This window comes from Salvelinus alpinus, chromosome 6 (assembly GCF_045679555.1).
Source record: "Salvelinus alpinus chromosome 6, SLU_Salpinus.1, whole genome shotgun sequence".
NCBI lineage: Eukaryota > Metazoa > Chordata > Actinopteri > Salmoniformes > Salmonidae > Salvelinus > Salvelinus alpinus.
The window spans coordinates 22,186,770-22,214,746 of NC_092091.1; the positions used below are offsets into that span (position 1 = coordinate 22,186,770).

Genomic DNA, 27,977 nt, shown 5'->3' on the forward strand with positions numbered 1-27,977 from the left:
GTGTGTGTGTGTGTGTGTGAGATCTCATATATATAACATGTCTGTTTTGCTTCATTTATAACTAGTGTTTGTGTGTGTGTGTATATATATATATATATATAGACACACACACACACACTAGTTATAAATGAATTTAGCTAACTTTTTAGTATTTGAGGAAACAGATGCAGTTTACTGCACCATTATGTGAAAACAGGAGAGAGGAGACAGAGGGGCTTACCCTGGTAGAGGACACTCTTCCGTGGGATACAACTGTGAGTGTTGTATTCACCGAGACACATAGGAAGGAACAATCCACAGAAAACACCCAAGGCAGAGAGAGGAGACATGGCTTGGTGCCCAGGTGGGAGGGGATGTGTGGGAGTGCTGCTTAGTCCTGCTCACACCATAACGCACTGTCGATCAAGGACAGCAGTTCATGTCTCTATAGAGACTCCAGTCTTAGTATTCCGATGTTCAATGACTATGTTGGTGTCAGCCTCCAACATAAACGCTGCTACCTCTTCTGTAGCTCAGTATAGAATCCATGCTGTCCCAGCCAGGTACTGCCAGCTCAGCCTTCCCGATACAGGGGATCTTTATGTTGGTCCAGAAGCTCTCATCTAGGGAGAACATAATACTTGAGTGAGTGAGACAGAATACTTCATGACCTCTGAAGACAATAAAATAGATAATGCTGATTTTATGATCAAACTAACTGAAAGGGAAAAACAACTGCCTGTATGAAATTCATATGAAGAAGTCCCAACCTCCCTTACTCTCCCTTCCTGTCTGTCCGTCCCCACTGATAAGGACCTGGGTGTGTGCTGCTTCCTTTTGATTAGCAGGATACAAGCAGCTGGGAATATGCTCAGGTTGGGGCATGCATGCAGATCACAATGATAATCTAATAGAACACCGAGTTCCCTGTAATTCACTAGTTTTAATTATCTAGCTCCTTCTGCTGCTATGACTAGAGCACTGAGTTTTTCCAAACCATAAGACCTGACTAGGACAAACACAGGGCCTCGTTAGACTAAAATAGGGCCTGTACAGTTTTGCCCAGCCAGGTCACGCGCACAAGAAAAACCCAGGGCCCCATCTGACGGTTTCTTTCTTTCAAAGTTCAAAACACAGGAATACTGTTGAAAGGACTCAAAAGAAAAGCCCATAAGATTGTTTAAAAAGTTAGCTTTCCCTCAGCTCCTTACCTGCTGAAAGAGTCTGATAATAGCCAGGCACACTCAAAAAGTTGGGCAGACTAGGTGAGCACTACTCCACACCTTTTGTGAAAGCACCCCTTGAAACTGACATGCTGGTTCCTTGTTGTTACTTAAAAACACAGAAACGAGCTGGTGCATGCAAGGGAGTGCTCAACTGTTGCAGAGCAGGTATGTCACACAGTTTACGCCTCAAGCCCGGGGGGGTGGGGGGGTGGCTATAGTTAAGCACTACAGTTGGTTAGAATGACTACAAGTTATTCACTGTGTTTGACAGATATTTCCAAGCAGTGAAGACCAGTAGGTATGCTAAGATTAATAGTACAGAACACTGTAGTTGCCCGTTTTACCATGTATTCATGTGATGGTGGGAGGGGGAAACAAAGATATAGTCTAAAACTACGTCTACCAATCACAACAATGTAGCCTATTTCTTAATTAAGGCACACTCCTAACTATTCTATAATAATAGATACTTGGTTTGTTATTTCAGGGTGGAAAATATATTAACTTACACATAGGTCCAAAGAACGACCACCTGGAAAAAAATGTCCTGGAATCACTGCAATGCCCTGAGATGTTTGCAATGATTTAAAATCCCCCCTCCAGAACAGAAAAACGAACACAACACACCAGCTACCCCCACCACACATTGAGTGTCAATACAAAACACATGTTGTCAAATGATGTCACTGGCCCTCGAATGAAGTTTCACTATTCACAGTCTTTAGATTCATAAAGCTTTTTATGACACCTAAGCCACACCCATTCACATAATCACCCTCACCTTTAGGTGCGCTTTCAAAGGGAGCATGAAGTATGTGAGAAACACAATGGTGTGAAATCCGATGGTGTTATTTTATAAAATGATGAAGCAATGCAAATTTTCCCAGTACAGCCAGCAAAACTAGCTTGAAGATCTATACAACAAACAAACGAGAACTACACAAAGGCCAAGTTATATAATCTGTACAATTGAACAAACCTAATTTTGAATACAGTCACTGATCTCATCATGCATGAAAGAGTCAAAAGCAATCTACAGCTCCATAATTTATGCAATTCACCTACATAAATAGCATGTTTTGAGAGTAGGCTACAGGACCTAATACCAACTTTGTCTACCAGCCACTGTGGCAGGTAAAATTATTATTTATTTTTTTATCTACCAGCCACTCAGATTTTTAACCAGCCAAAATATTTTTCCCCCGCATTAATTACACACAAAAAGGATTTAAAAAAAGATGAACATGCTTAGTAATGTTTTTAAAACAAGGACTGTATTACTAGTAAGGAGTAATATGGTATATTGCTCAATTTAATTAAATACTTTGTGATAAGTCTTTTTTTCTAAAATATCACATTTGATTTGATCAGACAAACTCTCCGCTGCCCCTTTAAGGTTACCGCGGTAACAGGGCCACTCACGTAATCACATGTGCCTGTTAGAATCTGACTAGGGCAGGGGTGTCAAAGTCAAATGGACGGAGGGCCAAATAAAAAATTTAGCTACAAGCCGAGGGCCGGACTGTTCGAATGTTCATTGAAATTTTTTTAAATGACGCATATAGTCTAGTGAACGTAATTGAACCTACTGAAAACCTAACAAATATATTCCAATATGATCAGATAAATAAAGCAATATTTTCTTATGGCTCTGTCAGTAATCTTTAATTTTCAACAGACACAAAAGACAAATTTCCTTTATATAAAAATCCCCATAACATGAACATTAAATGAAAGAAACCGGTATTCAAGGCACCATCAGTAGCCTATATTTTCTATTTTAGCAAAAGTGGGCTAAATTTACTTCAAAGAAAAAAACAATAATAGCAATTTTCTATCATCCACTCAACTGAAATATTTTTAGTGCATCATTGCATTGGAGGTCAATCAACTCCATTTGGAGGTTTGGTGGTGAGCTTTCCACGTCAACAGCAAATGGGTTACCGAGCAGTTCCAACCTGCTTTTTTGTGCTTCAAAGTCAGCAAATCGGCGTCGAAAGTCAGCGGCAAGCATACCTATTTTATCAGCCAACTGTGCGCTCGGGAACGCACTGGTAGAGAGCTTCTCTTTCATGGTCTGGCAGCTGGGAAAGTGGCTCAAATTTTCTTTCCGCATCTGCGTCTCCCACAGAGTCAGTTTGGTTTTAAATGCCTTCACTGTACTGTACATATCAGAGATGACATGATCCCGACCCTGCAGCTGCAAGTTCATTGCATTCAGATGACTCGTAATGTCACACAGAAAAGCCATTTCACACAGAAACATTTCGTCTCGGAGTTGTGTTGTGTCTTTCCCTTTGCTGTCCAAGAACAGACAAATCTCCTCACGAAGCTCGAAACATCTTTGAAGCACCTTTCCCTGGCTTAGCCATCGCACCTCTGTGTGATAAGGCAAATCACCATGCTCCGTTTCTAACTCCGTCAGAAATGCCTTGAACTGGCGGTGATTCAAACCTTTGGCTCTGATAAAGTTAACTGTGCGCGTGATGATGCTCATTACATGCTCCATTTTCAAGGCTTTACCGCACAACGCTTCCTGGTGTATGATACAATGATAAGCTGTCAGCTCACCTGTCGCGTTTTCCTCTTGCATCTTTTCCCGTATCTTCGCCACCAGTCCGCTCCTGTGTCCACACATCGCAGGTGCTCCGTCGGTTGTCAAACCCACGAGTTTTTCCCAAGGCAGCTCCATCTCATTTACACAGCAGCCTACTGCTCGGTGCGTCACCGTTGCATTGTGGGAAATGTAGTATTGGTGCGTGTAAAAGATCTGCGGGCTGCCGGCTTGCTGCGGTCTGCGGGCCGGTTCTAATAATAAATCAAGATCATCCCAGGGGCCGTAAAAAACCTTCTCGCGGGCCGGATGTGGCCCGCGGGCCTTGACTCTGACATATATGGACTAGGGTAACAGAGGCTGACCACCCGGGTTGCCATGTCCGAGCATTTCTCGCAAATTGGGCATTTTGATAACGATGTCAGGGTGAAAATGTATTGGTCGGGGTTGCAGTTTTTTGGGTTACTTCTAAATCCCACCGCGGCCGCCATGGCATTTCTCTTAAAACAAATCTATTTCACTGTGACATGCTGCTAACTGAGGCTGGCTGTTGCTGACTGCGTGAGTGGTGGGGAGGGCCAGAAACATGTGTGCACGGCCAGCCCGCTCATTAGGCAGGATTAAGCGGCCGCCTTTGGCAAAAGATTGAGGGGGCATTTTCTGAGCTAAACTGACCAAGAAGCACCTCCAACAACAACACATAAAACCTCACATAATTCTGCCCAAAAACAATGACAATCTCTCAACCAGTTGCATATGGGCTTTTTCGGTGAGCGCCGATGCCGCCCTTTGATAAGTAGTCCCCACTTTGTCTAAGGCAGGGGCACCAAATATTTAGCTTGTCCATTCCCAGTGCGCTTCTCCAGAGTGCTGTTGGAGAGAGGCATCTCTGCAGCGCTCCACCAACGTTCTGTCAAAAAAATCTAGTAACATAAATCATGTAGCAGATATAGGATATGGTAGAAAGAGCATGTGGCCTTTTCTTAAACCTACTACAGGCTGGAGATTAAATGTATGACAATGTAATGAGACAGACACTGTTTACATCATGCAGGTTTCTCCGATCAAATAGCCTAACTACCCCAGAAGTAGATAAAGGGCATCCTTGTCTCTGTGTCCAGTATGGCTATCTACTAGCATGCCCTGATAGACTAAAATGTGTAACATACCTGCTTTGGCTGTATATATATATATATATATATATATATATATATATATCGATAATGACATTTGTTAAGTGTCAACACTATCGGCCTAGATGGAGAAAAGTGGGAAAGGGTTCAAAGGCTACCTGTAAATACCAGGAAAGTCTGAGTGAGAAGAGAGGTGGAGGCGATCATACAGAGCCAAGAGCGCCATGATCTCTAAACAGTTCAGGACTCTTATGTTATGAAGATATGTTTAACGCAGATATTAGGTTCAACCACTGGCATAGTTCAATGTGTAGAGCTCCACTACAGAAGGCAAAGGGCATCTAGATGTGTACTTTGCGGAAGATCTGATATGGCAGCCCCCAAAACAAACTTGCACTGACCATCCACTCCAATATTATCATCTGGATTTGGTGCTGATGGTCTGAGAATACGCCTACAGGCCTGAGACTTAATAGTGCCTCTACATTTGACTTGAGCTAAAATGCACTCTCCTAATCTGTAGGCTACTGCAGCGCATAAAGGAATTGTTGTACTATAACTGATTAACCAGCACAGTAAATGGCAGTGACCGTGTGTTTCATGGGGCTGGGTTTGAACAGGAAACTGTCTATGGGAAGGAGTTCACATCCGACACTCCTTGTGTCATAGCCACTGTTGTAAAACACCATTCCGTGGAACACACACACACCCCAGTTCAGCACTAGGATGTTTTCACTAGCTTAGATGAATAAATTGTATCAAATTGACAATAGGCCACCAGATTTGCTTTTAGAGTGAGAACGTTCATTAGCTGGAATAATACAATTAATTGCAAAACAGTTTTTTCTGTGAATGGCTTCCTTGTCAAGGACCAGGGTTGTTTGTTGAGATCAGTCACTGGGGACTTCATATTAGGCTATAACAATGTGTAAAACATATTTTATATACAATGACTTCAGTATAAACAGGCAACCTGTCACAAACTCGGACGCCTCCTGCGCCTCGACCGGTTGTTTATGAAGTTTTATTTTGTTCATAAGTGTTTGTGTCATCACCTGCTACCAACTAGCTAGCTAGGTTGCAATGGAGCCCGCTTTGCCTGGAATAGCTAATGAACATTTCCAGCGCATAGAAGCTAGCTGTGTTTTTTACGCTCTTGTCCGGGACAATATTGACAATCCGGAGTATCAATGCGGCAATTGTTTGCGGAGGATTACAGGAATGAAGTGGCTATCCTTAGCAAGTCAATGTCAATTCTGCACAAACTTATGGGGAAAAAGCTAATTGGAAGGTCCTCGTTCTCATATCCTGTGGCTGGATGCCGCTCGGGCTTGATGGATGTATCCCCTCCTTGTCATCTATCCCTATCTGAATGGCCTGTGCTACCTGGAACTTACCAGCTAAGGAAGTCATCTCCATCTGCTTCTCCTCCTCCATCTTGTAATTGGAGTAGACTGAGAACAGCAAGTGGATTGTTTCAAATCAGCAGTGGTCATGTCACAAGTCGTGGGAACCGAAGGCAGCGTCATGCTGCTAAGCGGACTGGAGTGTCTGCAAGAGGTCCAGAGCAGATTGACATGAGGAATAGCGTCGCCGCCCTGGTGTCTGATCTACCTGCACCTTCGTCGCTGGGACTGCGATGGCTGTGCTGACTCCAACTACACTGACTCTAGCAACGTCTTTGTCGTAGAGTTCAGCTCCTTTCCCTCTCTGGACCTAATGGGGCACTGCCTGCTGTCAGAGGTCTGGACCTAATGGGGCACTGCCTGCTGTCAGAGGTCTGGACCTATTGCCAGGAGCTGCGGGCGTATGCTATCCTGCTTCTCGTGGGCCTGTGAAAGGTTCCACAAATTGTGTGAGGGGTAGGAATGGGCAGATTTCTCCATCCCCGTTGTACTGGGCAGTTCAATGATGAGAAATGTCCCAGTCCCTAGAGCAAAAATAGTGCGCTATCCAGGAGCACAGGACCTTAATAAGCTGCTCCCAAACATTTTAAAACTGCATCAGGAAATTCAGTCTATCATAGTTCATGTGGGATTCAATGACATTATCAAAAGGCAGCTCAGAACAGCTGAAGATCAATTTTAAAGAACTTATTGGGTCTTTACACCAACAAAACGCCCCATAATATCTGGCACTGGGCCCTCAATCGTGGCATTGACCATATCAGCAGACTCTTAGCCCTCCATAACTGGCTACGTGACTATTGCAGCTCTGCGGGTGTAACATTTGACAATTTTGATACCTTCTGGAAACCAAGCTTGTTTTATAAGGAGAATGGGATCCACCCAAATCATTTGGGTTCCTGGATCCTTTCACAGCATCATAAGCATTTCACAGCATTGAGACAATGACTTATCAATGACCCAAGCCCAGATCCGTTAATTCATACCATTGTGTCACTGAGTTGTCATAATGCTTGACCAAATGTACATTATACCAGGGGCTTTGGAAGACAATGTAAGTAACCTCATATGTCCCTCCAACTCCCCTGAATGCCTCTGCTGATCCTACAGCTATCGTATGCGGTAATCATGTCCCTATGAAGCAGAGTTATAGTGTTATCACTGAGGCGGTGTGACCTAGTAGGAAGTCCACTATGTGCAGCTCACCCTGCACTAACATAAATAACATGAGCATGTCTACCTCTGCTAAGCTTCCCAGTAAACCAATGAAAACAATCAAGCATCCCAGAAATTTGCTACGTTAACATATGTAGCTTAAAAAACAAGGTTCATGAAATCACTAATTTGTTAGTAACAGATTACATTCATATTTTGTCATCTCTGAAACACATTTAGATAATACCGTTGTTGATACAATGGTAGCAATCCATGGCTATAACATCTACAGAAAAGACAAATGGTGGAGGTGATGCTATTTATATTCAGAACCATATTCCTGTGAAGCTTAGAGAGGATCTCATGTTAACTACTGTTGAAGTAATATGGCTACAGCTTCATCTGCCTCACCCTAAAGCACATTCTTGTGAGAAGCTGCTATAGACCACCAAGTGCTAACAGTCAGTATCTGGATAACATATGTGAAATTATTGATAATGTGCCATCAACAGAGATATATTTTCTGGATTTCATCAAGCTGCCCACTCAAGAAAAAGCTTCAAACTGTAACTAGTGCCCGAAACCTGGTTTAGGTTATCAAATCAACCTACCAGGGTAGTTACAAACAGCAGAGGAATGAAATCATCAACATGTATTGATCACATCTTTACTAATGCTGCAGAAATTAACTTTAAAGCAGTATCCAAATCCATTGGATGTAGTGATCACAATATAGTAGCCATACATAGGAAAACCAAAGTTCCAAAGGCTGGGTCTAATACATGGTCCCGTGTGGCTCAGTTGGTAGAGCATGGCGCTTGCAACGCCAGGGTTGTGGGTTCATTCCCCACGGGGGGACCAGGATGAATATGTATGAACTTTCCAATTTGTAAGTCGCTCTGGATAAGAGCGTCTGCTAAATGACTTAAATGTAAATGTAAATATAGTGTATAAGAGGTCATACAATAGGTTTTGTAGTGATTCTTATGTTGTTGATGTAAAGAATATTTGTTGGTCTGTGTTGTGTATTGAGGAGCAATCAAACACTTCACTTGAATAAGCCATTTCATAAATGTGTCCAGTTACTAATAAGCATGCATCCATTAAGGAAATTACAACAAAAAAAACAAATTCCAGTGGATTGATGGGGAATTGAAAAATGTTATGTTTGAGAGGGATGAGGCAAAATGAATGGTAAATAAGTCTTGCTGCAGAACCGATTGGCAAATGTATTGTAAATTGAGAAATCATGTGACTAAACTGAATAAAAAGATTAAGAAATTACACTATCAAACAAAGATAAATGACAAAGAATAATAGTAAAAAGCTTTGGAACACCTTAAATTCATTTCTGGGCAAAAAGATAAACTCAGCTCCATCACTCATTGAATCAGATGGCTCATTCATCACAAAACCCACTGATATTTCCAATTACTTTAATGACTTTTTTCTTTGGCAATATTAGCAAACTTAGGCATGACAGCAACAAATGCTGACACCATACATCCAAGTATAACTGATCAAATTATGAAAGACAAACATTGCAATTCTGAAATGTTATTTATTTTACCAGGTAAGTTGACTGAGAACACATTCTCATTTAGAGCAACTATACCGTAAAGGGAGTGTGGAAGAGGTGAAAAAAATGGTTGTCTATCAATAATGACAAACGACCGGGGTCTGATAACCTGGATGGAAAATTACTGAGGATAATAGCAGATGATATTGCCACATATCTTCAATCTAAGCTTACTAGAAAGTATGTTCCCTCAGGCCTGGAGGGATCAAAAGTAATTCCGCTCCCCAAGAATAGTAAATCCCCCTTTACTGGCTCAAATAGCCTACCAAAATCAGCCTGTTACCAACCCTTAGTAAAGTTCTTTTGTTGTTGACCAGATATCAATTTGTTTTCAGTAAAATACAATGCTAAAAACAGACTTTCAGCACGCTTATAGGGAAGGACATTCAACAAGCACAGCACTTGGCTAAGAGAAATTTATGATAAAAAGATTGTGGGATCTGTTTTGTTAGACTTCAGTGCGGCTTTTGATATTGTCGATCATAGTCTGCTGATGGAAAAAAATGGTGTTATGGCTTTACACCCCCTGCTATATTGTGGATAAAGAGTTACCTGTTTAACAGATAATGGTAGTGGTAGCCTTTCCAACATAATACAGGTAGAAATCAGGAATTCCCCAGAGCAGCCATCAAGGCCCCTTTTAATTTTTTACCTCCTTTTTCGGAATATCTAAATCGGTAGTCTCATCGATGCAACAGAATCGGGAGGCGAAGGTCGAGAGCCATGCACCATCCAAAACATGACCTGCTAAGCCGCACTGCTTCTTGACACACTGGTTGCTTAACCCCGGAAGCCAGCCGCACCAATGTGTCAGAGGAAACACCATCCAACTGATGACCAAAATCAGCTTGCAGGCGCCCGGCCCGCCACAAGGAGTCACTAGAGCACGATGAGCCAAGGAAATCCCCTGGGCCAGAACCTCCCCTAACCCGGACGATGCTGGGCCAATTGTGCGCCGCCCCGTGGCGCTCCCGATCACGGCCATCTGTGACACAGCCTGGGATCAAAACCGAGGATGTAGTGGTGCCTCAGCACTGCAATGCCTTACACCGCTGCCTCTTACTCTTTTTTTTCAATCTTTACTAATGACGTGCCACTGGCCATGCGTAAAACTAGTGTGTCTATGCATGAGGATGACTCAACACTATACACGTCAGCTACTAGAGCGAATGAAATCACTGCAACCCTTAGAGCTGCAGTTAGGTTCTGAATGAGTGGCAAGGAATAAGTTAGTCCTAAATATTTAAAACTAAGCATTGTATTTGGGACAAATCCTTCACTAAACCTTAACTAAATATTGTAATAAATAAAATGTGGAAATTGAGCAAGTTGAGGTGACTAAACTGCTTGGAGTAACCCTGGATTGTAAACTGTTGTCGTGTCTTTGGCTATGCCGGATTAAGTGATATGACATGCTATTCTATAAAATCATTTCTCCACGAAACCACGAAATAATGTTTATAGAGCTGTGATCTTCCGAATAAACTCTTAAAGACCTAGTAATATTTTACATCAATAGCGGTTAATATTAATCGTCACCTTATTTCAGTCTCATCTGAAAGTTGTAAATTCTTGGTTATCTTCACGAACCCTGGCTAACAAGTTGAATCAGCAATACAAACTTTGGTTTAATTATTTATTTACTAAATAATCACACAGAATTACATATACACAGAATGCAAATTATGTCATACAGAAAACGTACCTGGTGGACGGAGCCAACATGACGGCTGGTTACACAAAGGAAAGGGGGTTGGGTTTGAGTGAAAGAGCGGGAAGACTGAGGAACAAAGGGAGAAGCTATGCTATCGTAAATACAGTATCTTAAGCATCCTAAATTACCACCTATTTGGAAAAGGAAAATGCAATAAATATTTACTCTGAGCTGTGCTTCGGTAGGTTGGTTGTAGATGCTGGCCGTGTTGCCCAACAGAGATCTTCCTGTCCTCGGAAGAATGTCTCTGGTGGTAAACTAGATACGTTGTAGTATCATCGTTGTGTGTTAGACTGGATCCGTCGTCCATCCTTTCCTAGCCCACGTTTACAGCGGCCGCTGCTAACTCAACGGCTAGGAGGTATCACCTCTGTAGTGAATAAGAGTTCAAAGTTCACACCATTCGCAAACCAAAGCTCACGCTGAGGTTGGCTTAGTTCTGTAGTTGACATGTTAGTCCTTTTAACGTGGGACCGTCGTCCTCGGAACAGGAGGTTACATTTTCGTCAAGGGTTTTACATAGTGGTAGGAGAGAGGGCATGTTTCATTGTTTACAACCAATGTCTCTTCACATGGGCGGGCCACTGTGTGAGCAGAGCTTTACCCTTATGAAAACCCAATTCTCTCATTTGGAAGCTAAAATTCCATTTAATCTTTTCACAAATAGTTTCATATTTAAACATTTAAATTGCACAACAATTCCATGTGAATCTGATAACTATAATGTGTAGACTTTCCAGGATACAGTTTATGTCATCCTATCATTAATAAGAATGTCTCAGATGACAACCGAACTGACATATTCATTACGCATATTTTCAACTGGTTGGATTACCGAAATATGGTTCCTTTCCCACCACCTTTTGATGTTCCCCGACTCTCTATGTTTAACAAAGGCTTTTCAAGAGTCCTTCAGTAGAGTCAAGAGAGGAAAGGGAGAAAGGTATTTATGGGGGGTCATAAACCTTACCCACAGGCCAACGTCATGACACTGTCATGGTCAAAACATGTTGACATAACATCTAAAATTTGAAGTCTGTCCATAATAAAGCACTGCTTTGCCTTTAACAACACTATCAACAATGCAGGTCCTACAGGCTCTAGTTGTCACACCTGGACTACTGTTCAGTCATGTGGTCAGGTGCCACAAAGAGGGACCTCCGAAAACTACAATTGGCTCAGAACAGGGCAGCACGGCTGGCCCTTAAATGCACACGGCGAGCTAACAATAATATGCATGTAAATCTCTCATGGCTCAAAGTGGAGGAGAGATTGACTTCATCACTACTTGTTTTTGTGAGAAGTATTGACATGTTCCATGCACCGAGCTGTCTGTTTAAAACTACTAGCAAACAGCTCGGACACCCATGCATACCCCACAAGACATGCCACCAGAGGTCTCTTCACAGTCCAAGTCCAGAACAGACAATGGGAGGCACACAGTAATACAGTGGGGCAAAAAAGTATTTAGTCAGCCACCAATTGTGCAAGTTCTCCCACTTAAAAAGATGAGGCCTGTAATTTTCATCATAGGTACACTTCAACTATGACAGACAAAATGAGAAAATAAAATCCAGAAAATCACATTGTAGGATTTTAAATGAATTTATTTGCAAATTATGGTGGAAAATAAGTATTTGGTCACCTACAAACAAGCAAGATTTCTGGCTCTCACAGACCTGTAACTTCTTCTTTAAGAGGCTCCTCTGTCCTCCACTCGTTACCTGTATTAATGGCACCTGCTTGAACTTGTTATCAGTATAAAATACACCTGTCCACAACCTAAAACAGTCACATTCCAAACTCCACTATGGCCAAGACCAAAGAGATGTCAAAGGACACCAGAAACAAAATTGTAGACCTGCACCACGCTGGGAAGACTGAATCTGCAATAGGTAAACAGCTTGGTTTGAAGAAATCAACTGTGGGAGCAATTATTAGGAAATGGAAGACATACAAGACCACTGATAATCTCCCTCGATCTGGGGCTCCACGCAAGATCTCACCCCGTGGGGTCAAAATGATCACAAGAACGGTGAGCAAAAATCCCAGAACCACACGGGGGGACCTAGTGAATGACCTGCAGAGAGCTGGGACAAAAGTAACAAAGCCTACCATCAGTAACACACTTCCCTGCCAGGGACTCAAATCCTGCATCCTGAACTGTGTATTATGCCAACCAGAACACAGGCTGTAAAAGGTAGTAAAGACAAACCTCCAGTGACAGTAATCACACACAAATCAGCATCTCCAAAACAGTTGGATGAATGGTCAAATACGTTGGAGCATCCACAAGACGTGGGTATGAAGATATGGGACCATTTTGAATCGTTATAAGAAATGCTTTTCTTTCAAAAACAAGGACATGTGACTCCAAACTTTTGAACGTGTGTGCTTGTTACTGCTAGACTAAAACAAACTTTGTCGGCTAGTTGGGGTCATCTCTAATAGGATTCATATAATATTCAACAAATATTGTACCCAACGTCCGCTTTGGACCAAACCGCTTCTTAACTTCTTTCAGCTAGACTATTTCTCAGGTCCAGATGCTAGAATATGCATATAATTGACAGATTAGGATAGAAAACTCTAAAGTTTCCAAAACTGTCAAAATATTGTCTGTGAGTATAACAGAACTGATTTTGCATGCGAAAACCTGAGGAAATCCAACCCGGAAGTGCCTTTTAATTGGAAAAATCCCTGTTCCGTTGCCTGCCCCTCCATTTTTAAAGGGGTATCAACCAGATTCCTTTTCCAATGGCTTCCTCAGGCTGTGACCAGGCTTTAGACATAGTTTCAAGTTTTTATTTTGAAAAATTAGCGAGATTTTTCAAAACGCGTCAGGTGTCCTTTGATTAGTTCCTGCGCGGGAGAGATGCAGCTCAACATTTTCTTTCTCTGTAGTATTGAATAGGTTACCGTCCGGTTGAAATATTATCGATTATGTATGTTAAAAACAACCTGAGGATTGATTATAAAAAACGTTTGACATGTTTCTACAAACATTACGGATACTTTTTGGAATTTCCGTCTGCCTTTCAGGACCAGAACGAGCCTGTGGTTTTCTGAACATAACGCGCAAACCAAATGGCGGTTTTTGGTTATAAAACTAATCTTTCTGACTTTTGTGACCAAGCTAATTTGGGGCTAGCTGTTCTTACTGTTTTGTCTAGTGATTGATAAACTCACAAACGCTTGGATTGCTTTCGCTGTAAAGCATATTTTCAAAATCTGACACGATAGGTGGATTAACAACAAGCTAAGCTGTGTTTTGGTATATTTCACTTGTGATTTCATGATTATAAATATTTTTAGTATTAGTTTTGAATTTGGTGCTCTGCAATTCAGCGGTTGTTTACGAAAATGATTCCGCTAAAGGAATCCGTGCGGCAAGAAGTTAACAATGATTAAGACGTGAGGAGTCCAAATAGGGGGTAGCTTGGGGATAGAAGCTGTTTAGAAGCCTCTTGGACCTGGCCTTGGCACTGCGCTACCGCTTGCCATGCAGTAGCAGAGAGAACAGTCTGACTAGGGTGGCTGGCGTCTTTGACAATTTTTAGGGCCTTCCTCTGACACCGTCTGGTATAGAGGTCCTGTATGGCAGGAAGCTTGGCCCCGGTGATGTACTGGGCCGTACGCACTACCCTCTGTAGTGCCTTGCGGTCGATGGCCGAGCAGTTGCCATACCATGCAGTGATGCAACCCGTCAGGATGCTCTCGGGTGCAGCTGTAGAACCTTTTGAGGATCTGAGGACCCATGCCAAATCTTTTCAGTCTCCCGAGGGGGAATAGGTTTTGTCGTGCCCTCTTCACGACTGTCTTAGTGTGCTTGGACAATGTTCGTTTGATGTGGACGCCAAGGAACTTGAAGCTCTCAACCTGCTCCACTACAGCTGTGTTGATGAGAATGGGGGGGCGTGCTCGGTCCTCCTTTTCCTGTAGTCCACAATCATCTCCTTTTGTCTTGATCACGTTGAGGGAGAGGTTGTTGTCCTTGCACCACACGGTCAGGTCTCTGACCATATAGGCTGTCTCATCGTTGTCGGTGATCAGGCCTACCACTGGTGTCATCAGCAAGCTTAATGATGGTGTTGGAGTCGTGCCTGGCCGTGCAGTCATGAGTGAACGGAGTACATTAGGGGACTGAGCATGCACCCCTGAGGGGCCCCCATGTTGAGGATCAGTGTGGAGGATGTGTTGTTACCTACCCTTACCACCTGGGGATGGCTTGTCAAGAAGTCCAGGATACAGTTGCAGAGGGAGGTCCTAGGGTCCTTAAGGTCCTTAACATAGTAATGAGCTTTGAGGGCACTATGGTGTTGAATGCTGAGCTGTAGTCAATGAATAGCATTCGCACATAGGTGTTCCTTTTGTCCAGGTGTGGAGTGCAATAGAGATTTATCATCTGTGGATCTGTTGGAGCGGTATGCAAATTGGAGTGGGTCTAGGGTTTCTGGGATAATGGTGTTGTGAGCCATGACCAGCCTTTCAAAGCACTTCATGGCTACAGACGTGAGTGCTACGGGTCGGTAATCATTTAGGCAGGTTACCTTAGAGTTTTTGGGTGCAGGGACTATGGTGGTGTGCTTGAAACATGTTGGTATTACAGACTTGGACAGGGAGAGGTTGAAAATGTCAGTGAAGGCACTTGCCAGTTGGTCAGCGCATGCTCACAGTACACGTCCTGGTAATCCTTTGGGGCCTGCGGCCTTGTGAATGTTGACCTGTTTGAAGGTCTTACTCACATTGACTGCGGCGAGCCTGATCACAAAGTTGTCTGGAACAGCTGGTGCTCTCATGCATGTTTCAGTGTTACTTGCCTCGAAGTGAGCATAGGTTATTTAGCTTGTCTAGTAGGCTCGTGTCACTGGACAGCTCTCAGCTGTGCTTCCCTTTTGTAGTTTGTAATAGTTTGCAAGCCCTGCCACATCCAACGAGCGTCACAGCCAGTGTGGTACGATACGATCTTAGTCCTGTATTGATGCTTTGCCTGTTTGATGGTTTGTCGGATGGCATAGTGGGATTTCTTATAAGCTTCCGGGTTAAAGTACCGATCCTTGAAAGCGGCAGCTCTACAATATAACTCAATGCGAATGTTGCATGTAATCCATGGCTTCTGGTTGGGGTATGTATGTACTTATTGATAAAGCCAGTGACTGATATGGTGTACTCCAATGCTATTGGAAGAATCCCGGAACATATTCTAGTCTGTGCTAGCAAAACAGTCCTGTAGCTTAGTATCTGCTTCATCTGACCACTTTTTTTATAGACCTAGTCACTTGTTCTTTCGGCTTTAATTTTTGCTTGTAAGCAGGAATCAGAAGGATAGAATTATGGTCAGATTTGCCAAATAGAGGGCGAGGGAGAGCTTTGTACGCGTCTCTGTGTGTGGAGTAAAGGTTGTCCAGAGTTTATTTTCCTCTGGTTTGCACATTTATTGATAGAAATGAGGTAAAACTGATTTAAGTTTCCCTGCATTAAAGTACCCGGCATCTAGGAGCGCCACCTCTGGATGAGCGTTTTCTTCTTTGCATATGGCGGTATACAGCTCATTGAGTGCGGTTTTAGTGCCAGCATCAGTCTGTGGTGGTATGTAGAAAGCTACGAAAAATACAAACTCTCTAGGTAGATAGTGTGGTCTACAGCTTATCATGATATACTCTACATCAGGCGAGCAAAACCTTGAGACTTCCTTAGATATCGTGCACCAGCTGTTGTTTACAAATATACATAGGCCTCCGCACCGTGTCTTACCAGAGGCTGCTTTTCTATCCTGCCGATTAGTGTATAACCCGCCAGCTGTATGTTACTAATGTTGTCTTTAAGCCACAGCTCGGTGAAACCTAAGATATTACAGTTTTTAATGTCCCGTTCGTCCCATTTCGTTCTCCAGCGAATGACGGGAATGAGGGCCTGTTCGGGTGTTTGGAGTATATCCTTCCCGTCTGACTCATTAACCTGTCTAGGACTGGTGTCCAATTTCAAAAAAGCTTTTCGGCGAAAGAAGAACATATCATTATGTTAGGTCAGCAACTAGTCACAGAAAGCATACAGCGATTTTCCAAGCAAAGAGAGGAGCCACAAAAAGCAGAAATATTGATAAAACTAATCACTAACCTTTGATATTCTTCATCAGATGACACTCCCGGGACAACATGTTACACAATACATGTATGTTTTGTTCGATCAAGTTCATATTTATATCCAAAAACCTCAGTTTACATTTGATTTTGCCTCCAAAACATCCCGTGAATTTGCACAGATCCACGTCAAATCACAGAAATACTCATAATAAACATTAATAAAAGATACAAGTGTTATTCACAGATTTAAAGATATACTTCTCTCGGATTTCAAAAAATAATTTACAGAAAAAGCAAACCATGCAATAATCTGAGTACGGCGCTCAGAGACCAACACAACCCAAGAAGATATCCGCCATGTTGGAGTCAACATAAGTCAGAAATAGCATTATAAATATTAACTTACCTTTGATGATCTTCGTCAGAATGCACTCCCAGGAATCCCAGTTCAACACTTTTTAATTTTATTTGTTCCATAAAGTCCATTTATGTCCAAATTCCTACTTGTTATTCGCGCGTTCAGTACACAATCTAAACTCACGACGCGCGGGCAGGTCCAGGCAAAAGTTCAGACGAATAGTCATATTACAGTCCGTAGAAACATGTCAAACGAAGTATAGAATCAATCTTTAGAATGTTTTTAACATAAATCTTCAATAATGTTCCAACCGGAGAATTCCTTTGTCTTCAGAAAAGCAAATGGAACAGAGCTCGCTCTCACGTGAGCGAGCGTCACGAGCTCAAAGCATTCTGACAGACCTCTGATTCATTCCCCTCTCATTCGGCCCCACTTCACAGTAGACGCACCAGACACGGTTCTAAAGACTGTTGACATCTAGTGGAAGCCTTAAGAAGTGCAACATGACCCATATCCCACTATCTTCAATATGGAATGAGTTGAAAAACGACCAACCTCAGATTTCCCACTTCCTGGTTGGATTTTTTCTCCGGTTTTTGCCTGCCATATGTCATTCAACATCATTCAAACAGTTTTAGAAACTTCAGAGTGTTTTCTATCCAAATCTACTAATTGTATGCATATATTAGCAACTAGGACTGAGTAGCAGGCAGTTTACACACTTTTCATCCAAACATGAAAATGCTGCCCCCTATCCATATTAAAGGAAATATGTATTCTTCATCCTATTTGAGTTGTGTAATCGCTGTTCTGATGTCCAGAAGCTCTTTTCGGTCGTAAGAGACGGTAGCAGCAACATTATGTACAAAATAAGTTACAAACAATGCAAAAATAAAATAGCGCGGTTGGTTAAGAGCCAATAAAATGGCAGCCATCCTCTCCGCTGCCATTTTTCATAAACCATAATGGTGAATTTGTATTGGATGTGTAACTGGCAACCTCTAACTGGATAATAGTAAGCCAGTACAGCAGAAGTGGCACCATCTAGTAGTCAGAACCTCAAAATCGGGTTGTGTGATGGGACATAAACCTAACAACTTCAATGAAAGAAAAAAAAATCACAATTCACTGAATACATTACATAGGTTGAATAAACAATTATCCAAGCCATGGCTGTCTACTACTTGTCAAACATAGAGAACTGATACTATATACTGGCAATTGGGATGGGCTTAACGTGGGGTTTGAGGTCCGTGGGTGGCTTTGACCATTTATTTGGATTCCTCACATCTTAATCATTGTTAGAGTTTTGGTCCAAATCAGACATTGTGTACTATAGTTATTGAATATTATATGAATCCTATAAACTTGAATGGCCAATTTTGGTTCAATTGAGCTATCAATGGAATAATGTATCAGGAATGCTAATGTCTGTTTCTAACTACAGCAACAATTTTAGAACAATCTTAGATGGTGGGTGCCAATCCTCTTGTTCTTTTTGAGGTGGGTGCTCAGCAGTTGGGTGTTCCTATCTAACTGTGTTCTAGTCATGCTACTCAGGAGGAGCCTCTGTGAGCAGCCTGAGATTTAAAGGAGTTCCTTATTTTTCTTTGTCTCCCATATCCTGCTGAGACTTGCCAATGATGTGTAGGCTGGCAAGTCATGGACGTTTCACAGATTGTGCTCAATTTGTTTAGAACAGGGCCCAGTAAATATAACAAAAGGTTATGTATTTATTAAGTATCCCCATTAACTGCTGCCAAGGAAGCAGCTACTCTTCCTGGGGTCAAGCAACATTAAGCTAGTTATATACAATTTCAAATAATACATGACATTACATTTCACAACACTTTTCACCACACATTGTGTTCCCTCAGGACACTACTCTACTACCACATATCTACAACACAAAAGCCATGTGTACGTGTGTGTGTATAGTGCGTATGTTAGTGTGTGTGTGTGTGTGTGTCCAGTCCCCACTGTTCCATAAGGTGTATTTTTATCTGTTTCTTAAATGTGATTTGAGTTACTTGATGTGGAATAGAATTCCATGTAGTCATGGCGATATACAGTGGGGCAAAAAAGTATTTAGTCAGCCACCAATTGTGCAAGTTCTCCCACTTAAAAAGATGAGAGAGGCCTGTAATTTTCATCATAGGTACACTTCAACTATGACAGACAAAATGAGGGGGGAAAAATCCAGAAAATCACATTGTGCAAAGCCAGGCAATGCTGACCAGATGCTTGAAACCCGATCATTCTTGCGCAACTCCGTGTGGGGGTAGATTGATGGAACAAAGAGTCAAAAAGGTGGGGGTCAAGTCTGTTTTTAACGACCTTTGCCTGTAATTGTTGAATTTCTCCTTTCAATGTTGATCTGTTCACCAAGAGCTCTCAAACTACACTGCTCAAAAAAATAAAGGGAACACTAAAATAACACATCCTAGATCTGAATGAATGAAATATTCTTATTAAATACTTTTTTCTTTACATAGTTGAATGTGCTGACAACAAAATCACACAAAAATTATCAATGGAAATAAAATTTATCAACCCATGGATGTCTGGATTTGGAGTCACACTCAAAATTAAAGTGGAAAACCACACTACAGGCTGATCCAACTTTGATGTAATGTCCTTAAAACAAGTCAAAATGAGGCTCAGTAGTGTGTGTGGCCTCCACGTGCCTGTATGACCTCCCTACAACTCCTGGGCATGCTCCTGATGAGGTGGCAGATGGTCTCCTGAGGGATCTCCTCCCAGACCTGGACTAAAGCATCCGCCAACTCCTGGACAGTCTGTGGTGCAACGTGGCGTTGGTGGATGGAGCGAGACATGATGTCCCAGATGTGCTCAATTGGATTCAGGTCTGGGGAACGGGCAGGCCAGTCCATAGCATCACTCCAGCCACATGAGGTCTAGCATTGTCTTGCATTAGGCGGAACCCAGGGCCAACCTGAGTCTGAGGATCTCATCTCGGTACCTAATGGCAGTCAGGCTACCTCTGGCGAGCACATGGAGGGCTGTGCGGCCCCCCAAAGAAATGCCACCCCACACCATGACTGACCCACCGCCAAACCGGTCATGCTGGAGGATGTTGCAGGCAGCAGAACGTTCTCCACGGCGTCTCCAGACTCTGTCACATGTGCTCAGTGTGAACCTGCTTTCATCTGTGAAGAGCACAGGGCGCCAGTGGTGAATTTGCCAATCTTGGTGTTCTCTGGAAAATGCCAAACGTCCTGCACGGTGTTGGGCTGTAAGCACAACCCCCACCTGTGGACGTCGGGCCCTCATACCACCCTCATGGAGTCTGTTTCTGACCGTTTGAGCAGACACATGCACATTTGTGGCCTGCTGGAGGTCATTTTGCAGGGCTCTGGCAGTGCTCCTCCTGCTCCTCCTTGCACAAAGGCGGAGGTAGCGGTCCTGCTGCTGGGTTGTTTCCCTCCTACGGCCTCCTCCACGTCTCCTGATGTACTGGCCTGTCTCCTGGTAGCGCCTCCATGCTCTGGACACTATGCTGACAGACACAGCGAACCTTCTTGCCACAGCTCGCATTGATGTGCCATCCTGGATGAGCTGCACTACCTGAGCCACTTGTGTGGGTTGTAGACTCCGTCTCATGCTACCACTAGAGTGAAAGCACCGCCAGCATTCAAAAGTGACCAAAACATCAGCCAGGAAGCATAGGAACTGAGAAGTGGTCTGTGGTCACCACCTGCAGAACCACTCTTTTATTGGGGGTGTCTTGCTAATTGCCTATAATTTCCACCTGTTGTCTATTCCATTTGCACAACAGCATGTGAAATTTATTGTCAATCAGTGTTGCTTCCTAAGTGGACAGTTTGATTTTACAGAAGTGTGATTGACTTGGAGTTACCTTGTGTTGTTTAAGTGTTCCCTTTATTTTTTTGAGCAGTGTATATCTCTGCAATTTCTTATCCCGGTTATCAAGAAAGAATTTCTCATCCCTCTTCCTTACTTCACCTAATACAGTTAAAGACCATCTTGTTTTTGTCAACGAGATAGACATTCTCTGTATTTTCCCCCATCTTCGTCAACAATGACAGATTATTTCTCTCTCTCTTACCTACACTTCTCTACTTTGAAATGGTTCTTCATATCACTAGACAGTGATTTAAAAAATATTTTTTTACATCCGGAGGAGCTATTCCGCCCTTTTCCAGAGTGGTTCTCTCACTTTACAATGGCATTACATTAACTCAAAAGTTGTATAATATATAGTATAGAGGTCGACCGATTAATCGGAATGGCCGATTAATTAGGGCCGATTTCAAGTTTTCAATACAATCGGTATTCACCATTTTTGGACACCGATTGTGGCTGATTACATTGTACACCACGAGGAGCTTGCATGGCAGGCTGACTACCTGTTACGCAAGTGCAGCAAGGTAAGTTGCTATCTAGCATTAAACGTATCTTATAAAAAACAATCAATCTTAAGTTAAAATAAGTGTTCATTCAGTATTGTTGTAATTGTCATTATTACAAAAATAAATAAAAAATAGTCCGATTTAATCGGTATCGGCCTTTTTTTGGCCCTCCAATAATTGGTATCGGAGTTGAAAAATCATAATCGGTCGACCTCTATTAGGTACACATTGGTGCAATGACAGTGCTTTTTTTCGCGAATGCGCTTGTTAAATCATCACCCGTTTGGCGAAGTAGGCTGTGATTCGATGAGAAATTAACAGGCACCGCATTGATTATATGCAACGCAGCACAAGCTAGATAAACTAGTAATATCATCAACCATGTGTAGTTAACTAGTGATTGATTGATTGTTTTTTATAAGATAAGTTTAATGCTAGCTAGCAACTTACCTTGGCTTCTTACTGCATTCCCATAACAGGCAGGCTCCTCGTGGAGTGCAATGTAAAGCAGGTGGTTAGAGCGTTGGACTAGTTAACTGTAAGGTTGCAAGATTGAATCCCCGAGCTGACAAGGTAAAAATCTGTCGTTCTGCCCCTGAACAAGGCAGTTAACCCAACGTTCCAAGGCCATCATTGAAAATATCAATGTGGTCTTAACTGACTTGCCTAGTTAAATAAAGGTGTAAAAAAAAATTATATATATATATATATAAATAAAATAAAATATAATATTGGCCAAATCGGTGTCCAAAAATACCGATTTCCGATTGTTATGAAAACTTGAAAATCGTCCCTAATTAAATCGGCCATTCCGATTAATCGGTCGACCTCTAGTACCTAACCATAAACATCAATGCCTTTCTTTAAAATCAATACACAAGTATATATTTTTAAACCTGCATATTTAGTTAATATTGCCTGCTACCATGATTTTATTTGTGTCACTTCTCTTGCAACAGAGTCAGGGTATATGCAGCAGTTTGGGCTGCCTGGCTCGTTGCGAACTGTGTGAAGACCATTTATTCCTAACAAAGACTTTAATTAATTTGCTAGAATTGTACATAATTATGACATAACATTGAAGGTTGTGCAATGTAACAGCAATATTTAGACTTATGGATGCCACCCGTTGGATAAAATACGGAACGGTTCCGTATTTCACTGAAATAATAAATGTTTTGTTTTCGAAATTATAGTTTCTGGATTTGACCATATTAATGACCTAAGGCTCGTATTTCTGTGTGTTATTATGTTATAATTAAGTCTTATGATTTGATATAGCAGTCTGACTGAGCGGTGGTAGGCAGCAGCAGGCTCGTAAGCATTCATTCAAACAGCACTTTCGTGCGTTTGCCAGCAGCTCTTCGCTGTGCTTCAAGCATTGACCCGTTTATGACTTCAAGCCTATCAACTCCCGAGATTAGGCTGGTGTAACCGATGTGAAATGGCTAGCTAGTTAGCGGGGTGTGCGCTAATAGCGTTTCAAATCGGTGACGTCACTTGCTCTGAGACCTTGAAGTAGTTGTTCCCCTTGCTCTGCAAGGGCCGTGGCTTTTGTGGAGCGATGGGTAACGATGCTTCGAGGGTGGCTGTTGTTGATGTGTTCCTGGTTTGAGCCCAGGTAGGGGCGAGGAGAGGGACAGAAGCTATACTGTTACACTGGCAATACTAAAGTGCCTATAAGAACATCCAATAGTCAAAGGTATATGAAAAACAAATGGTATAGAGAGAAATATTCATATAACAACTACAACCCAAAACGTATTAACTGGGAATATTGAAGACTCATGTTAAAAGGAACCACCAGCTTTCATACGTTTTCATGTTCTGAGCAAGGAACTTAAACATGAGCTTTTTTACATGGCACATATTGCAGTTTTACTTTCTTCTCCAACACTTTGTTTTTGCATTATTTAAGCCAAATTGAACTTGTTTCATTATTTATTTGAGGCTAAATTGATTTTATTGATGTATTATATTAAGTTAAAATAAGTGTTCATTGTTCATTCAGTATTGTAATTGTCATTATTACAAATAAATAAATAAATAAAATTGGCCGATTAATCGGTATCGGCTTTTTTGGGTCTTCCAATAAATGGTATCGGTGTTGAAAAATCATAATTGGTCTACCTCTAATACAGTACCATTCAAAAGTTGAGGGTCACTTAGAAATGTCCTTGTTTTTGAAAGTCAAGCAAATTTTTGGTCCATTAAAATAAGAAATTGATCAGAAATACATTGTAGACATTGTTAACTTCTTATGGCTGGGGGCAGTATTGAGTAGCTTGGATGAATAAGGTAACCAGAGTAAACTGCCTGCTACTCAGTCCCAGAAGCTAAGATATGAATATTATTAATATATTTGGATAGAAAACAGTCTGAAGTTTCTAAAACTGTTTGAATGATGTATGTGAGTATAACAGAACTCATATGGCAGGCAAAAACCTGAGAAGAAATCCAACCAGGAAGTTGGAAATCTGAGGTTTGTAGTTTTTCAACTCATCGCCTATCGAATATACAGTGGGATATTGGTCATATTGCACTTCCGAAGGCTTCCACTAGATGTCAACAGTCTTTAGAACCTTGTTTGATGCTTCTACTGTGAAGGAGGGGGGGAATGAGGGCTCTTTGAGTCAGGGGTCGAGCAGAGTGCCATGAGCTGACCATGCGCGTTCACGTGAGAGAGTTAGCTTGCGTTCCATTGCATTTCTGAAGACAAAGGAATTCTCCGGTTGGAACATTATTGAAGATTTATGATAAAAACATCCTAAAGATTGATTCTATACATCGTTTGACATGTTTCTACTGACTACTACGGAACCTTTTGACTTTGTCTGCTCGCGCGTCGTGAATTTGGATTACTGTGCTAAACGAGAATAAATAGGAGGTGTTTGGACAAATTATGGACGTTATCGAACAAATCAAACATTTATTGTGGAACTGGGATTCCTGGGAGTGCATTTTGATGAAGATCAAAGGTAAGTGAATATTTATATTTATTTATGAAATATACTATTTCTGACTTGATTGACTCCACAACATGGCGGATATCTGTATGGCTTGATTTGTTGTCTGAGCTCTGTACTCAGACTATTGCATGGTGTGCTTTTTTGGTAAAGCTTTTTTGAAATCTGACACAGCGGTTGCATTAAGGAGAAGTGTATCTATAATTCCATGGATAATAGTTGTATCTTTTATCAATGTTTATTATAAGTATTTCTGTAAATTGATGTGGCTCTCCGCAAAATCACCGGATGTCTTGGAACTACTGAACGTAACGCGCCAAAATGTAAACTGAGATTTTTGTATATTAACTTTATCGAACAAAACATACATGTATTGTGTAACATGAAGTCCTATGAGTGTCATCTGATGAAGATCAAAGGTTAGTGATTAATTTGATCTCTATTTCTGCTTTTTGTGACTCCTCTCTTTGGCTGGAAAAATGGCTGTGTTTTTCTGTGACTAGATGCTGACCTAACATAATAGTTTGGTGTGTTTTCGTCGTAAAGCCTTTTTGAAATCGGACACTGTGGTGGGATTAATAAGTTTCTTTAAAATGGTGTAAAATACTTCTATGTTTGAGGAATTTTAATTATGAGATTGCTGTTGTTTTGAATTTGGCGCCCTGCAGTTTTACTGAATGTTGTCATATCAATCCCGTTAACGGGATCCCAGCCATGAGAAGTTTTAATGTTGCAAATGACTATTGTAGCTGGAAACAGCAGATTTTTTATGGAATACAGTTGAAGTTGGAAGTTTACATACACTAAGTTGACTGTGCCTTTAAACAGCTTGGAAAATTCCAGAAAATTATCTCATGGCTTTAGAAGCTTCTGATAGGCTAATTGACATCATTTCAGTCATTTGGAGGTGTACCTGTGGATGTATTTCAAGGCCTACCTTCAAACCCAGTGCCTTTTTGCTTGACATCATGGGAAAATCAAAAGAAATCACAGAAAATAATTGTAGACCTCCACAAGTCTGGTTCATCCTTGGGAGCAATTTCCAAACGCCTGAAGGTAACACGTTCATCTGTACAAACAATAGCACACAAGTATAAACACCATGGGACCGCTCAGAAAGGAGACGCGTTCTGTCTCCTAGAGATGAACGTACTTTGGTACGAAAAGTGCAAATCAATCCCAGAACAACAGCAAAAGGACCTTGTGAAGATGCTGGAGGAAACGGGTACAAAATTATCTATATCCATAGTAAAACGAGTCCTATATCAACATAACCTGAAAGGCCGCTCAGCAAGGAAGAAGCCACTGCTCCAAAACCACCATAAAAAAAGCCAGACTACATTTTGCAACTGTACATGGGGACAAAGATCGTACTTTTTGGAGAAATGTCCTCTGGTCTGATGAAACAAAAATAGAACTGTTTAGCCATAATGACCATCGTTATGTTTGGAGGAAAAAGGGGGATGCTTGCAAGCCGAAGAACACCATCCCAACCATGAAGCACGGAGGTGGCAGCATCATGTTGTGGGGGTGCTTTGCTGCAGGAGGGACTGGTGCACTTCACAAAATAGATGGCATCATGAGGAACAAAAATTATGTGGATATATTGAAGCAACATCTCAAGATATCATTCAGGAAGTTAAAGCTTGGTCGCAAATGGGTCTTCCAAATGGACAACGACCCCAAGCATACTTCCAAAGTTGTGGCAAAATGGCTTAAGGACAACAAAGTCAAGGTATTGGAGTGGCCATCACAAAGCCCTGACCTCAACCCCATAGAAAATTTGTGGGCAGAACTGAAAAAGCGTGTGAGCAAGGAGGCCTACAAACCTGACTCAGTTACACCGGCTCTGTCAGGAGGAATGGGCCAAAATTCACCCAACTTATTGTGGGAAGCTTGGCGAAGGTCGAGAGCCGTGCGTACTCTGAAACACAACACAACCCAGCCAAGCCAAACTGCTTCTTGACACAATGCCCACTTAACCCGGAAGCCAGCCGCACCAATGTGTCGGAAGAAACACCGCAGACCTGGCGACCGTGTCAGCGTGCATTGCGCCCCCGCATCAGGAGTTGCAAGTGCGCGACGGGACAAGAACTTGCCTGCCGGCCAAACCCTCCCCTAGCCTGGACAAAGCTGTGCTAATTGTGTGTCTCCCAGTCGCGGGTGGCTGAGACAGAGCCAGTGACACACCTTGATGCAGTGCCTTAGACTACTGCGCCACTCAGGAGGCCCTTAATATTCGATAAAAGGAACAGGAGCTCAAGCAGTAGAAGATTTGAGGTGCCGGTACTCAGCTCTGGTGAGCTCCTGCCCAAGTCAAGCACTGCTTCTTATCCCTTGCTGTGTTTACATAGTTGGCAATGGCAGTTACTTTTTAGGTTTGTATAATTGTTATTTATATTTGGATAGCATTTTGATTAACCACATGAAAGGCATGAGCTCTGCTTTGTTTTTTTTGCGCAGGCTGTACACACTTCAGTCTCTCATTCACAATTTGGCAAGCACTTGATAATGCCTCAAATTTCCTGGCTGCATTCTTTGCGTGGCCATAATGCCCCCTAAAAAAAATCCATGCCTTTTGTGGCTAGTGGCCGTTGTGCCCTTCGGCTGAATATAATAATTATTATTCCCTTCTCCCGGCTGCGTGCCAAAGCACCTCTCATTCATATGGCTCTCTGTCACATGATCGGGTCTTTCTCACAGGCTGCAAGTAAAGACAGACATCTGGGACACAACTTAGCGCGTCCTTATCCAATTCCGAGGCGCATAAAAGCACTAGACCTAGGGTTGACATGTACCAATTGCACTGGGATTTGACATCATGTCACCACAACAGCTGTGTGTCAATACACAACATGCACATTGGGAACCCAATTCCCCATCACAAAGCATAACATCTTTGAATAAATGTTAAATATAGCCTATTGTTCAGCTTTTTAAAGTCAGTCTGTGTTGACATCTTTGAGAGAATAGTCAGGTTCCATCTATGAGTGAAAGCACTCATCTTACAGTTCAGAGCCTTTGTATGATTATCTTTAGGACATCTGGTCAATGTTTCTGACTTGACTGTGATTCACCTGCTCATTCAACCATACATCTGGACTATGTCTATAGTACAGTGCCTTCAGAAAGTATTCATACCCCTGGACTTATTCCACATTTTGTTGTGTTACAACCTAAATTCAAAATGGATTAAATATATATCCCCCACCCATCTGCACACACACACAATACCCCATAATGACAAAGTGAAAATCTGTTTTTAAGAAATGTTCGCTAATTTATTGAAAATTAAATACAGAAATATCTAATTTACATAAGTATTCACACCCCTGAGTCAATACATGTTAGAATCACCTTTGGCAGTGATTACAGCTGAGTCTTTCTGGGTCTCCAAGAGCTTTGCACACCTGGATTGTACAATATTTGC

At 42.0% G+C, this 27,977-nt stretch overlaps 1 protein-coding gene across 3 annotated transcripts in view; it reads right to left on the reverse strand.

Moving 5' to 3' along the window:
- LOC139578383 (semaphorin-4E-like) overlaps positions 1-27,977 on the reverse strand; it is a 38,501-nt gene that overhangs the window by 8,788 nt on the left and 1,736 nt on the right. The window contains exons 1-2 of one of the 3 annotated variants that reach the window (XM_071405889.1): positions 1,715-1,844; positions 221-602 (exon numbers count right to left, since the gene is read on the reverse strand). In XM_071405889.1, coding sequence (XP_071261990.1) covers positions 221-329 — 109 coding nt within the window. In that variant the 5' untranslated portion in view covers positions 330-602; positions 1,715-1,844. Of the gene's footprint in view, positions 1-220; positions 603-1,190; positions 1,309-1,714; positions 1,845-27,977 lie in introns of those variants that run through there. The other 2 variants (XM_071405888.1, XM_071405887.1) reach the window with 2 other exon arrangements.